At 50.2% G+C, this 14,606-nt stretch overlaps 3 protein-coding genes and 1 long non-coding RNA gene across 4 annotated transcripts; 3 read left to right on the top strand and 1 right to left on the bottom strand.

Moving 5' to 3' along the window:
• The first annotated feature begins 785 nt into the window (after nucleotides 1–785).
• On the top strand, nucleotides 786–3,888 carry LOC115247527 (uncharacterized). Its single transcript, XR_003886596.1, has 3 exons — nucleotides 786–890; nucleotides 1,017–1,242; nucleotides 1,344–3,888. It is a non-coding gene; the product is annotated as an uncharacterized lncRNA (long non-coding RNA).
• Nucleotides 3,889–5,056: 1,168 nt separating this feature from the next.
• On the top strand, nucleotides 5,057–6,960 carry LOC101065778 (heat shock protein beta-6). Its single transcript, XM_029829560.1, has 3 exons — nucleotides 5,057–6,545; nucleotides 6,615–6,678; nucleotides 6,777–6,960. Exons 1-3 carry the CDS (start codon nucleotides 6,236–6,238, stop codon nucleotides 6,958–6,960), a joined length of 558 nt encoding a protein of 185 aa, XP_029685420.1. The 5' UTR covers nucleotides 5,057–6,235.
• A 134-nt stretch (nucleotides 6,961–7,094) lies between these two features.
• On the top strand, nucleotides 7,095–8,734 carry LOC115247525 (paternally-expressed gene 3 protein-like). Its single transcript, XM_029829540.1, has one exon. It carries the CDS (start codon nucleotides 7,121–7,123, stop codon nucleotides 7,952–7,954), a length of 834 nt encoding a protein of 277 aa, XP_029685400.1. The 5' UTR covers nucleotides 7,095–7,120; the 3' UTR covers nucleotides 7,955–8,734.
• hspb8 (heat shock protein b8) lies at nucleotides 8,582–13,915 on the bottom strand. Its single transcript, XM_003975186.3, has 3 exons — nucleotides 13,245–13,915; nucleotides 11,269–11,332; nucleotides 8,582–9,463 (listed from the first exon to the last, which is right to left on the bottom strand). The coding sequence occupies exons 1-3, from the start codon at nucleotides 13,669–13,671 to the stop codon at nucleotides 9,289–9,291; spliced, it is 666 nt and encodes a 221-aa protein (XP_003975235.1). The 5' UTR covers nucleotides 13,672–13,915; the 3' UTR covers nucleotides 8,582–9,288.
• Between the last annotated feature and the right edge of the window lie 691 nt (nucleotides 13,916–14,606).

The raw sequence follows: 14,606 nt of genomic DNA, 5'->3' as shown, positions 1-14,606 counted from the left end.
CATGTTGTGATTTTCCCTGTTTAGGAGGCTGATTTACTGAACATTTAAATTGATACAGTTTATTTCTAAACCTCAGAGGCAAAAAGAGACTTTAGCAAATTTATATTTGGTTAAAGAGGAGCTTTATACTCCTGAAACAGCGCAAAAACCGAAGTAAAGACCCTCAGTAGTGACCTTCTGGCTCCTATTTTAGCTCTTTGAATGTTTTCAGCAGGGCGGACATCGATGGTTGCCTTTGGCGCCCCCTGCTGGAGGGAAAACACGTCTATAATCTCGCCTGCTCTGGGCCTGGCGGGGGTCAACGGATCATCCATAGAGCCCGGAAGTGCCCCAACACTGCACAGGTCATTCCCTTCACCGTGTGTGGGTTTTTCCTATCTGTTAAAGAATAATAGTTACGGCCACCTGGAAACTGGGCTTAGTTTGGACCTAAACAGGGTTTCATTTGAGAAGTGTCAAAACAAAACAACCCATCGCACAACTTTAGCAAAGACAAACGAGCAACTTAAACGAGGTGAGATAGTTAAATATAAACCTGCAGCTCCGGTGAGTGCGAGCAATCCCAGGAAGTGGAAAAATAACAAGAGCAGGAAAGAACAAGTTAAACAACAAGGATGAAACTTAAAAACAACAAAAAGGTCCAAATGAAACAAAACACGAGACACAACGCTGCGCACTTTCTTCACTTCGGTCCTATTAAATTTAGCCGGACTGATCCAGAGCCGGAACACCTGTTGGTGTGTCCGGTTTCTGCAGCAACTCCAGGGGGAAACATTTGGCCCCTGCAGAACGCTCCATTACGCTCCACCGCCGGCGTGCGCCGCGCGGAGCTTTGCTGCTCGCTAACATTTGTTTGCCGCGGACAGAAATATGGCCCCGAAGCTCAGCAGGTGAGTTCACCCTCACACAACTGACGTCCTGACAGAGGCGGGAAGAGGGGAAAAAAAGAAAGACGGGAGGAGGAATTTCAATGTTAAATGGTCACAATGTCCCTAAATTAACCTCGTTATTCTCAGAAACACGGTCCAGTCGTGGGTCACCGCGCCTGCTTCAGCGAGACAACCGGAGCAATATGGTTAAAGAAACATGTTGAGCCTGGACAGATTAATGACCCCATTATAAAGTCAGAGCATAACCATCCCTCTAACATGGACCCCCTTCCCCTCATATTATTCCCATAATCACCTTTCCTTCAATACCAGGGGAGGACATTAAGACGTACGGTCAGGCGCTGTTGACAAGGTGACTTTGCCATGAGGGACAGACCAGGTCCAAACCTCTGTGTTTCCTCATTTCTCATCATTTCATTTTTTGTGTGTGTGTGTGCCTTATTGTGAATTCAGGAGGCAGAAAAAGCAGTTTGAAGTGCAGGCAGCTGCAGAAGTCATTACAGCCAGCTGGAATGGAGAGTGAAGGAAGCCGCGTCGCCTTCAGAGAAGCAGAGCGGCGCTCCGGCCCGGGCTGCTGCAAAGGTGGAGGAAAGGAATGTCTGAATAGAGCTGGACAATCCTGTCACATTTCAGAGCGAAGCAGACTCGCAACAACACACCTGCGAAGGTTAGAGAGAAACATGGAGCGCAGAGACGCGTGAGCAGGCAAATGTAGAAAATCCTGCATATATTCCAGACCTCTGCTGCTCCACTTCCTATTTGTTATCGTGCGAGCAGCTGGTGCTAATATTTTGCCCACAAGAGGAGCCAAGCACTTAAGCCTGGGGAGGTGAAGGATGGGGGGGGGGGTGCTCCAGCATGCTAATTTGGCTCCTTGCTGTAACACCAGTGCACCAGTTTGGCTCAGAGGCATGTGGGTTTAACTGGCATGCCACCACACCTCTGGTATATCTATTAATGTTTAGCTGGGACACCAGGTCCAACCTGCATCGGTCTTAACTAAAGTGCATTTCCGTTGGCTTCACTAGCGTCTGTAGCTTCAGCTGTGTAAATAAAAACAGTTTCCCCGCTGTAGCTGTTGGCTGCTGAGAGAGCGGGAGGCAGCGCAGCGGCCTTGTCGACGACGCTGTTGATTTCGCTGCTTCTTTGTGGGGACACGTCGTCTCTGAAAATGAGAGGGGATGAAAATGTGTCCGCGCCTCTGCTAAAGCCGAGGTGCTGGAGGCTGAGAGCGTCGCCAGGAAGGGAGAGCAGCTGGAAGGACAACAGAAGAAGAAGAAACCGATCCGGCCTTTCAACACGTTTCGGTTGGTGGGTAAAGAAACATTCAAGTCAACAAGAGTTTGGCTGTTTCGACACTTCCTGCCCATCCAATTAGAATACTCTGCCCATTTAAGTTGGCTTTAACGAAGGAACCGTGAGGGACGTTAGATGACTAGAGCCTTTGGGTGGCAGCTGGTTGCCAGGCAACAACAGGGATGAGGGTGCGAGGTGAAAAATCGTTTTTAACGATTTTTCCAACCCAAGTGAACCGAACGACCGTCACTTTGGCATCAAAATCCTTTGATGCACCTTTTAATTGTTAACTTTGATCTGAACCATCAGCCCAAATCTAAAAATTAGATTTAAGCCTTAAAAAAAAAACACAGAGTGAAAAGTTTGCCTGACTGTGGGGACAAACACCTCGCAGCACCCCTGAAGTTCACTAATTAAACACTTTAATTATCGCATGGCTTGTTCTGTCACCTCCTGACACGGTTCCATTTTTAATAAACCGCCGGTAAATTAATGGGAATTTTCCCACATCCTGCTGTTCACAAGAGGCAGCTGTGATGGCAACAATAGAAAAATACCAAAAAAAATCCTCCCCGTCTGGAAAACGGTGTTGCGAAACACACGGCTGTCACTTAATTACAGCATAAAATCAATTAGAGAGGAAAAGGTTTTCTTACATACTGCAGCCTACCACCAGGGGGCAGAGGCCTTAGCAATTTTAATAAAATGATAAGATATAATAGAATTCTGTCACATCTGTATTGGATTTCAGGGATAAACAGCTGGACGTCGGCTGCGGATTACTCGGCAAAAAAAGAGGAAAATTCACCTGCATGAATAATTCATCGCTCAGCTTTATCAGAGGCTGTTAGAAATGTCAGCCGGTGGGGGGGGGACCCAGGCTGACCCGGAAAGGCTGTCGTCTCTGCGCCCCGTGGCGGGGGTCGGCGGCCCGCGCTCTCGGAACACGTAGCCCGAAACAAAACGACGCTTCCCGGAATGTGGCGCCTGCAGGACATGGACGCCGCCACAGCCACAGACGGTCAAGTTTGGCTTTTCTGTGGGCGCCAGAGCGCCGGCCGTGCCACGAGGGAGGGGGGCTCCGCGCGACCTCGTCAGAGGTGAGGAGAAGAAAGCGATGGCGATGCTGCTCGTCGATAACCGCCGGCTCCCGCCGCCAACTCGACTCCTCCTGTGAAATCTGGAGGGTTGCTGCTGTTGGACTGGTCGGCCAGCTCGGAAAGGTCATCCACATTTTCCATGATGGGATCATCACTTTAGCTTTTTATAGTAAGGGAAGAGGTTTAAGATAACAGGGACACAGTTTTAATGGTTTTAGGGTTGAATGTTGTGCAGGAATCCAGTTGTCCCGCCCCCCACCGGGAACTACAGATCTGATATGGTCCAGCTAACTCACTTATTCGAGGAATAAAAGAAGAGAAATGGGTAACTTTGAATAGATTTCTTTATTTTACACACAAATACCATTTAAAAGGAGTAATATCTTCTCAAGAGGGTCTTTCTCCTGCCAGCTGGAACGACATTAATCCAAACCCCCTAAACTAAAAACTACAAAGTCACACAAGTCTCATCTAATTTGCGCCCACATCTGTTGGTATTTGTCTCTCCGCATTAGGGTCATTTTGTCCAAACTTGCTGTTGACCAGAGTTAATGAGGCTGCTCCTCCCTTTAAGGCGAAGGAGTGTTTGTGTTCCACCAGGATGGGGCTCCTACCCCTGCAGGAGGAGGCTCTGCCGTCACGTTACGGCCTGATTGAGCCCCACGTTTTGAGCCCCCTTCCCTTCCCTTCCCTCTCCTCACCGTCTCCTTGTCCCCGCACACTGCCGGTGATGGATGAGCTCATTTGTTGCAAACGTCTTTATGTGTAAGTTCGGGACGCTGTTGTTGCTTTTGTCGCTCCTGAGACTTCGGCGTATGAATATTGCAAACGTGTGCACGGGTAGACGCGGGAGGTGCGTGTTCCGGGACATAAACAAGCCTGTGAGTGCCCGGGGATGAGAGTGTTACTCTTAGATTTGTTTTGAAAGCACCGCAGAGAACAGAATCACCGGCTGAGTAAATGTACTAACAGTCTGCAGAGGATGAGATTGGCTCGTTTCTCTCCTCGGTGATTTACAGACGGCTGCGTGCACGGATATTGCTGCGTGCACGGATATTGCTGCATGGTGCAGCAATAGGGATCGACAAAAGAATAAAAAAAGCTACACACTTAATATCTCAAAGCTGATTCAGGTCCTGATTTGACCCCCTCAAGGGTCACTTGTGGCTTGTTTGACCATTTCTGAGTCCACTCATTCCTGTGCTAGCGTCCAGGCTACCAATAGCCAATGTGCGCTGGGCAAATAGCCCAAAGCCACGCCCCTTGAGCCAACCATTTGAGCTCTAAACCTGGTAAATGTGTTGCTAGCCTCAGCCAGCTTTGCGCTCTAATACTGGCTCCACCCCGACTCTCTTCCGGTGGTGATAACCTGTGAGGAGGCTTTGCAGGAATACGTTTCCATAAACAGCTCCATTCTAACGCGTCAGGGTTGATATGTGCACCAGCAGTCCGGCGACAGAGCGGGCATCACAATAACTATGATGAACGGTGCGTCCACGGGGACAAACCAACCGTATGACACTTCGCCCCCCTTGATGCACGAGCAGCTAATACGCCATTGATCTGTCGCGGCCTCTGATTGGCTGAAACCGCCCTCGACTGAAGGCGATTATGATCTCACATTTTACTTCAGAAGTATGCGAGGAGTAACAAGCTGGGTCCCCGGGTGGAGGACTCTCAACTCAACCGGGGACGGTCCGAGTAAATGGGGTCAGGGGTCAGGGGCTCTTTTTCCCTGCTGTTTGATTGTGAGTCAGGAAAGTGCTTCATCCCAGCTGGAAACATTTCATTTGCAACACTTTGTGCACTAGTGGGTTGGTGTCCATTAAAAGTAACTGGAGCGAAGGGTTCTGGATGGGGCTTTGGGAGCCTGGGGGGAAGTCTGTGTTTTTATAGCGTATCTGCTGCCTTTAAATTGGCATAAAGTAGAGGAGCGTCATGTGACCTGTGATCACAACACGCACAGATAAGTTAACATGGTATCATTTCTGGAACATCTAGACCACTGATATGAAGCTTTTAGCCCTCAAACACAATACATAATTACACCCCTGCTGTTCTCATCATGTTTAATTGTGCTTAATAAAACGGTCTTTAATATAAAATGATTGTATTAATCGCCCTTTAATGTGAATAAGGTGGGAGTCTATATTGATGTTTGAAACAAAAATATACACGCATATATACGGTATATTCATAAATCTACGTCGGCAAAGAGACCCAGTTAACCACCAGAGCCACCCTCCAAACATCAGGGGAGGAGGAGGTCGCCGTCATACAAAGTGTCAGAAACATCTGTCCAATCTGTGTTACGCTCCAGTGGACAGTGTGCCAAGATCCCAGGGCGCACGGCTCTACAAATGAAGCGCTGACAAGCCTGTCACACTTGATAAAAGAGGGAACAATAATAATCCTGTTGAAACGGCGGAGCGAAAGATAAATGCAGCCGACGTGTAAGCTGTGTGCTCGGCGCACGCCCATACCGCTGAAACGGCTGAGATAACGCAAATAAATAGCAGTTTGTGTCCTCCTCCGCTCACAGTGTGCCGAAGGTATTTCATGCTCCAGAGGAAGTGTGGCCGCCGACTGCTGGGGGAGGACGGGGGCTCAGCCACCGCTGCCAGGACTGAGTTCACTGGGATGTGAGAAGAATGGCCTCCGAGCACCAAATGCAACAGTTCATCAACAACCCCGCCATGGCCCGCTTGCTATTTGCTCATAAAGGTTATAAATACAGCGAATTAGTCTGGCACCAGGCTCCCCGCACCCGTCAGGCCATGGCCACACGCCCTCCTCGTGGGATCATATATAAAGGAACTTGGATACTCCCCTCCCCACCCCACCACCCTTAGCCGTGGTGAACCTTTTATCATTTTCTCCCTCGTTAAGGGGAATTAACCAAGTTACTTGCAGCCTGGTATTTATTAAGTAGAGTTCTCCAGCTGAAACATGGCTGAACAGGTCAAAACCCAGCAGTCCTGTTGGGAGCACAGCAGGACCATCTCCTGGTACCCCCTGAGAAAATGGTGGTTGCTGGGCCAGGACTTTCGGAGAGAGGATGAGGAGAGTCTCCGGGGAAGGCTGGAAGCCTGTTCTCAGTACCTGCCCGCTCCGTTGTTTGTGCCTCACATCTCTGGGCCAAAATGTTCTCCAGTGCAGATTGAGGACCAGTACTGGTGGAGGGTCAGCCTGGATGTGGTTCACTTCTTACCCTCGGAGATTTCTCTGCGGATCAGAGACGGCTTCCTGGAGGTCACAGGTACAGAACATTAGCTAATTAAAGAACTTTTTAGTTCCATTTATTTCTTATACTGGGATTCATTCCCAGGGAAACACGAGGAGAGGCCAGATGAACACGGATTTACTGCCAGGTGCTTCACAAGGAAGTACAGGTATGGCTGGGAAGCTGTAGTCAGTAGAGCCAGTAAAGACCTCAGAAATGAACTATTGCAACCATCTAATCTCTGATGTACCTTCATGTCCTCCTCAGGCTGCCAGCTGAGGCTGACATCACCAAAATGGTGTCCACGCTGTCTGCCGATGGGATCTTAACAGTGGAAGCTCCGGTTCCGGAAAGATCTGTTCCTGCTCTCACTATCATTCCCATAAAGGTGGTAGTTTGGCCATTTTGTTGTCAGATTTTTCTGCGAATGACATTTGCTGACATTTATTGATCCACAAGTTTAGGTGGAGGAGGAAAAAGAAAAAGGCCCTGATACGGTTCCAAGAAATGGCAGAGCTCCAGACCATCCAGATTTCCCAGCTGCTCAAGATAAAGGGGAAGTGCTTCCACTGGAGGACCGCCGTTACAACAGCCAACGTGGTAACGCTGCAATGGGGCTCCAGCAGAAGGAGGAGGCAGAGCCAGCTGGAGGGTCCCACCTCTCAGGGTCTACAGATGGCAGAAGCACAGAGAGTCGCCAAGAAGAACCAGGCACAGATGCCCTAAAACAGCCAGGACCTGAGGTTGTGGATGAAGATGTCCCAGCAGGCTTGAGGGAGGCTAAAGAGGGGATGACCCAGCCTGAGGTGTCACAACTAGGAAAAGAAGCAAAGAGCAAGGAGGGCCAGGAGCTGAAGGACCAGGAGATACAAGACCAGGGGCCGGAGGTCCAGAAACCGGAGGACCTGGAACCTGAGGACCAAGAGCTTGAAGACCAGGAACCGGAAGACCAGAAGTCGGAGGACCGTGAGTCAGAAGAACAGGCGTCAGAAGTCCAGGGGCTGGAGGACCAGCAGTTGAAACAACAGGAGCCTGGAGACCAGGAGCCTAAGCACCAGGAGTTGGAAGACCAGGAGCCTAAGCACCAGGAGTTGGAAGACCAGGAGCCTAAGGACCAGGAGTTGGAAGACCAGGAGCCTAAGGACCAGGAGTTGGAAGACCAGGAGCCTAAGGACCAGGAGTTGGAAGACCAGGAGCCTAAGCACCAGGAGTTGGAAGACCAGGAGCCTAAGGACCAGGAGTTGGAAGACCAGAAGCCTAAAGACCAGGAGCCTAAGGACCAGGAGTTGGAAGACCAGGAGCCTAAGGACCAGGAGTTGGAAGACCAGGAGCCTAAGGACCAGGAGTTGGAAGACCAGAAGCCTAAAGACCAGGAGCCTAAGGACCAGGAGTTGGAAGACCAGGAGCCCAAGGACCAGGAGATGAAGCAAGAACACACCAAGTAAAATAAGAAAGACCCCTGAAATCTTCCCCAGTGGTGAAACGTCTAACAAGCGTTGACATTTACAGCTCAAAATCAAGCTCACTTAGAAATGTTTGGAGCTCTAATAAAGCAGCAAAGTGTTGTTACGTTTGTATCAGACAAACTCTGGTTCATCTCAGCTCTTTAGTCATTATCTAGATTCCACACATCTGTGCATCAATCACAGCTACACGCATCACCTGGTTCATCTCCAGCCGAGCCGTTACCATGGCAGCACACAAGTCCACAGTCATTCGATATCAATAAATACAGTTTGTGGAAGCTGCAACAAAGAGTTCCTGTTTGGCAATTTTTAAGGCTAAGCTGGCCATCCCCTTTAATTCCAGGACAAAGAGCAGATTATTTTGACATGGGATGGAACGGCCCCCAGTTTCCACACTTCTCCCCAAAACCTCGGCGGGTTCGGCCCATTCTGCAGCGCTGCAGCGGTGCCAGTCACGCCCGGCTCTAAGTCCTCTGCTAATCCGCCGCCCGCCTCCTTCTGTTGTCCAACAATAACGGCGCGGACTCCCAGGAGCGGCGGAACAAAGCCCCGCGAGCGGCTCTCCAGCGAAAATCCGAAACACAGATGTGGAGACACAGCGGGAGATGGGCTGGACATTTTTATTGCACCAGACAAAAGAACCATAGCAACAGAAACGAAAATCAGGAAACTGCCCTCACAACCATGCAGCCATCGTTCTGAATGTTCAATACAAAAGAAATGCACTGTTTTTCCTTTTAATATAGCTAATTAGCACTCGTTGAAGCATATTTACATTATTCTGCAGCTTTCATATTTTAAGTGACAATCTTTAACTCAACAAATGAACCGCTGTGGAACTTCAGGTCCAGGCACACAAATCTGCCCCCTTTGTCATATAAATACAAATATAAAACTGATGGAGGATCCCACACGGTGTCAAATTCGCTTACTTATTAAGGACATTTCATTTGTGACACGTCTGTGCCCCGGCAGCCTCCAGATGCCCCCGTCTATTAAAGCTGCACCCGTAAAGTTAATGAAGCGAGCGCTCCTCCAGCCGGGGCGGCCTGAGCCGTTCTCAACGCTCCGGCCGGCACTTTTGGATTCTCAAAACTCTGGGAAGAGTCTCAATTTGCAAGGAAAGGGAATGCCTTAAGCCTCCACGCTGGCAGTACAAAGGAATATATTTCATTTTCAGATTAGTTTTCAACAAAGGAAATGTTTTTAGCGCGTGCAGCTTTAATAGAGGACTCATCTGTCCCCTCTCATATTCCAGCTCCACGTGTCCAAGACCTTCAACCTGGTGCAGGACGGCAGTTCGGGGCGCCGGTTCAGGCCATCGGGGCCTCTTGCGGTTTGGGGGGGTCGGGCTCCGGCGCGTCGCCGGCCTGCAGGCTCTCGCTGCTGAACAGGTGATAGGGAGGCGTCTGCCGGGCTTCGATGATGAGGACGCCCTCTGGGGACAGCGAGGCGAACACAGTCAGCGGGTCCACGTCGACTGGGATCCTGAGGAACGGGAGGGGAGGAAATTTGGGATTTAGCAGACTTTCTGTTAGATTTTGAAGATGGCTGATTTAAAATCTGAGTGGGAGGAACACGGAGGAGTCTGGAGGAGCAGCGCTAGAGGTCACGCAATGCTCGGCGGACGTCGGCAGAAACTAGTTTCTGGAACTATAAAAAGTGAGAAAACCTGAAGGATCCAGCTCTACGATCTGCTGATCACCACTTTTACAACATGGTAACAGCTCGCTCGATACCAGTCCACATTGGGGGGGGGGGGGGGGTTGCACATCTGCAGAATGTTCATCCATCCAGCACAGGCGGAGGGTTTACCTCCATAAAAGCGTTGTAGGTTGAGGTTTATTTTCTAAACAGTAGATGTTCCCCTGGAATGTGAGGCCTCTAATACCTGCAGCCAGGACAGACGGAGCCGTCCGGACAAGGAACGTTGTGCCGGAGAGCGACGCCAAATATGGATATTGGTGCGGGCTGCCAAGTGTCTGAGGGCGTCAGTATAAACACCAGGCTGCCCTCTTCAGAGAAGACCGTGAACTCATCCTCCCTTTAATTAGAGCAGACCGGAAAACGACTTTTCCGCTTCGCAGTGAAATACCGAGACCAAAAGAGGGAACCGGCGAAGCGCTCCGGCCCGGCTCAGACGTGCGCTCCTTGGGGGTGATCGATACAGCCTGGAGTCTGTTAACCTCCCGACCTCACGCAGAGTTCAACCTGCTGCGTTGAGGCTCCACGCCAGCGTCTCCGTCCCTTTGGCCCCGCCTCCTCTGAGCACAATCATTATCTGTCCACCTCCGGGAGTTTATTTACCTTCGCCGAGCGCATCTTTCAGCTCGCGCATCGATTTTGTGCGGATGCCAAAAGGAAACCGTCCAGTGTGCTCTCTCCCTACTCTAGCCGACAGAGACGTTAGGAGGGAAGAGACTCGCGACCGTTCACATCTATCTGCTGCTTCCAACACTCCCACAACACAGAGTCCAGCGGTCCGACCTTGACCTCAACACTTTTCCCACTAGAATAACAACATGTCCAGTTAATAAGTTACACGTTTTTACTGGGACTCTGCTGAACTTCTTGGTCTATTGGTGGAACTTTCCCTGTCTCCTTAGTTCCTGTTCCATTTGTGAGTGCTTTAGTTTGCCCTTCGAGTCCTCCATTACAATATGGATAAAATGTACTGCTGCTTTTGTCATTGTTATAAAAACTAGTTCTCTACGCTACTCATGGTTTCATATAACCAAAGAAGGCACCACCAGCTGGTGCACCAGTCCTCTCTCCACGTATTCATTGCCACTCGTTATTGGCTTTTGGGGTTATTGGGTGGAGTTGGGGAGGGATAATTTCCAATTAAAACAATTGTGCTATGAGCAGACAAAAGCTAGCGCCAAATTTTCTAATGGTCGCACCAGTGATTTAACGGCATTGTTTGAAGTCTTGAGCAAGCAGAGTTGATGAGCCAGGTGGGTTTTGGAGGTTTTCATCTTGGTTGGGTTACAAACTGATAAACCTGAAGTATGTGAAATATCTGTGCAGTCCTGCACTAGCTTAGAGGGAGCTTAGCGCAGAAACAATCCTCTCACTTCAGCAGTAAAGTTCTGTCGGGGGTGGATTCCTTGTTCGATAATACTGGTGAACATAAGCTAACACACCTAATCTCCCTCCTCAGATGGTCCTCTCATCCCTCACTTAACAACTTCTCTGCACATGTGAGGTGTAACAGGAGGGGTTTTGCTTGTTTCGCCCTCTCTGTGGCTAATCAACCTCTTGCTATTGCGCTGTTAACGAGTCACACTTACTGTATCTTCTTTGTGAAATTCTTCGTCACGATGCCTCCTTCTTCCTGCTTCTCTTCGTGTTTTCCTGCGTGAAGTTAAAAAAAACACAGTGAATTCACAAACTCAAAACATGGAAAAAAGTTAGATTTTACAATAATATCATGGGGTCTTAAGAGAAACGTATGCGTAAGATCGCAAACACAGCTGATGCTACTACAGAGAGCAACACACACACACACACACACACACACACACACACACACACACACACACACACACACCCTTCTGAGACCTAGCTGTGTTTTTGTGTTGACGGTGAGCTACAGTCAGCACTTTGAAATGTCGAAGCATCAACATGTTCTCAGCGAATCTTCCCTATGAGACACATTCGGGAATGTTGAAGTCGGAGAGGAGTTCACCACCTCCCCAACCCGCCTCCCCCCCCACACACACACACACCGCCTGCTCCTCTGAACCCTGTTACAGGCGTTCCGGCTCTCTTTGGGTTTGCTAGCAGCTGCTACACGGCTGCCAAATATCAGCGCTGCCTTTGGGAGTGTGCCCCCCAGCCCCCAGCATGCACTTCAGGCTCCAGTGTGTGCGTGACCCCTGTGGTGACGCATCTGCTGGCCGAGAAGGCTGCGGTCTTCCAGAGACTGAAATGATACTCCGGAGAGCGTGGTGAAGTCATGCAGTTATTATTTAAACCAGGAGAACATTCAGATGTTAAAGGTCGAGTTTCATGGAGAAATGACGCCTAACAGAGTTCACAGATTGAAAGCAAACACCGTGTTTGTGGGATTACCCATAGGGCTTTGGGACGCTTGCTATTCGCCCGTCGAATCAGAAGAATCTTTTAATAACCAGGACTATTCAGGATACCAGTAAAGGACTAATTCCATAGATCATGTGAGGGATGCTAAATATTTGTCGGCTCATGCTCGACCTGGTTACACATTTAGAACAGGGTCAGGTCACCGCGTCAGGCAGGAACAACACGCTGATTGAATGACCCAACTGGCATAGCCGGGGCATTAAAAAGAGCCCCTTCGCCCCTTTCTGCTCGGGCTATCTCGGAAAATTCGCCCTCCTCGTCCGTTTCTCCGCGTTGTCCTCGGCAGAGGGGAGACAAAACCTGCTTGACAACTCAGCAGAAGCGAGTTCCTATTTCCAGAACATTCCCTTCCGTGTTTAATGGAGCCGAGCCGCTTGTCTTATTGTAAACAGAGACTGTTGTCACGGGCCTCGACGCGCTTTAATTCTAATTTGAGCTCATGAGCAACTGCGGGAGCGATTGTCTCGGAATCTGAAACAGGTGTCTAAGCCGGAGGATCCGCCTGCCAGGATACAGGTCCCAGCCCTACGATTCTGTCAAGCTCTTCCACATCCAGACTTATCAAAGTGTGCTCCACCGCCGGGGCTTCGGTGGAGACGCCGCGTTGGGAACGATGAGCTGCGAAGAACTCGAGCTCTTCGGGAGTTTGTGAGCTTTGCGCGGTTGTTTTCACGTGAAATACGCTTGAACTGATGAAGACACGACAGTTAGATGGTCCATAACCATTAGAAGTTGAGAAAAGTTCAGGCTCTATGTTGGAAATCCTTCATGAAATTACAATATTAATAATCCAACATACCCTAGTGATTTAAAAGGGAGTCTCGCCGCCTCGACCCAACAAATGGCCACCAGGGGCGCTTGTCTCTTTTTTAATGAGCAAATTGTTATTTTATTATTATTTTTAACCAGTCAAAGACGGAGATCCTTTTCTGCCCTGGCAGCAGCTCAACGCGACACCAATAATTCTGCATTTTCAGTATCACTGTGCAGCCACACTCCAATTGGGAGAGGGATAAACTCTTTTGGGCCTAAAATAGCTGGTTTTGCAGGCTTTTCCGGCTTTTCAGGGGGGTCAGGTCACACCGGGGGTCACCCTCACGAAATGCAGGAAGAAAAACAGGGAATTTATCTCACAAATCCACTGACTTCGCCCGTCACTCACCTGACACTTCTACAAATCCGTCTTTGGTTTTGACATTTAGTTCTTCTGGTTTGAAGCTGTGCACGTTCACGCACACCTTCCAGGGTTCTCCCCCCGCCGTGACGGGCGAGCTCCTGGAGGAAGGCTCGCCGTACCTGCCGCCGTACAGCGCGGGGCCTCCCGTGGACTGACGCGCGGGGAAGCCGGCGCGCAACCCGCCGCCAAAGGGCGAGGGGCTGAGACGCGTAGTGAGCCGACCCGGCCGAGCCCAGCCCGGCCAGTCCATCGCCAGGTCATCACGGAAGGCCGGCATTCCAAAATCATCGTCCATGAAGCGAGATGCGAGCTGCTCCCTGAAAGGAGACTGATCCATGAACGGGGATTCTCCAAACGGGTCCCTCGGAAACCTCTGCCGGCTGCCCATGGTGTAGAAGTCCCCCTCGGCCATGGCCCGCTGACTTCTGCTGATCTGCTCCGGGGAAGCTGACGCCGAACGACTCCAAAGTAGAATCTGAACTTTTTTGAGGAGGCGCTACTTATTTCTAGGCGTGGTTATGTCTTCTGGATCACGCACATTCCCGTTACGCACTCAGTCACGCAGCGCTCTCGATCCCCGCTGTGGCCCGTCTTTAATAAACACGTTTACCCTCCTGGCTGGGGGCTTTATAGGCCCACCCGAGGGCGATTTCCTAACTGGTGAGTCGACCCAGAACAAGTGTCGGGAAAGTGCTGGGAGGATCTCTGAGAATCCCCCACACTGTAAAAAATACCAGCTCAAGAAGCTTTGACGACGCTTCAGCTCCGTCGGATAAAACCCAAAAGAACCTGGCGCGCTGCGGTTCTGCAGCTTGGCTTCCCAGCGAGACTTTAAGGTCCAATTGAACGGAAACAATCTTTAACCAACGCGGAGACGGTGGAACTTTTTGCAGCGCGGACGCAACAGCTGACCGGAGACCAGCCTCCCTTTACCAAATAAAGTTCGAGTCCAGTTGTCGCTCACTCGGACCCCGCAGCTCCTCCGGCGCAGTGACTCACCGACTTTTTAATAGAAGACAAGTCACAGCTTCATGTCCGACACTGATGTCACGACACGGATTCAACGCGGTGCAAAAAACAGGACAGACGACGTCATCTTTTCAGTCATAACACCGTTTATACAAGTTGCTGTGGACACTGGAGAGAAGAGGAGAGCCCAGGTTCTGAGGTACAAGACGCAGTTCATACAGAGCCCTGGCAGATCCAAAAGAAACCTTCTCAAACAGGCTCAGGAGGGCACCGGGTCACTATGGGTATGACGTCACGGTTGTGTTTTCTGGAAGGGACAAACACGCACATGGCACATGCAACTCCCGCGTTTGGCGTGACTCCAATCACGACACCCCC

This window comes from Takifugu rubripes, chromosome 21 (assembly GCF_901000725.2).
Source record: "Takifugu rubripes chromosome 21, fTakRub1.2, whole genome shotgun sequence".
NCBI classification, from domain to species: Eukaryota; Metazoa; Chordata; class Actinopteri; order Tetraodontiformes; family Tetraodontidae; genus Takifugu; species Takifugu rubripes.
Note: the sequence above shows the minus strand (reverse complement) of the source record. Positions and strands in the feature narration are given on the sequence as shown.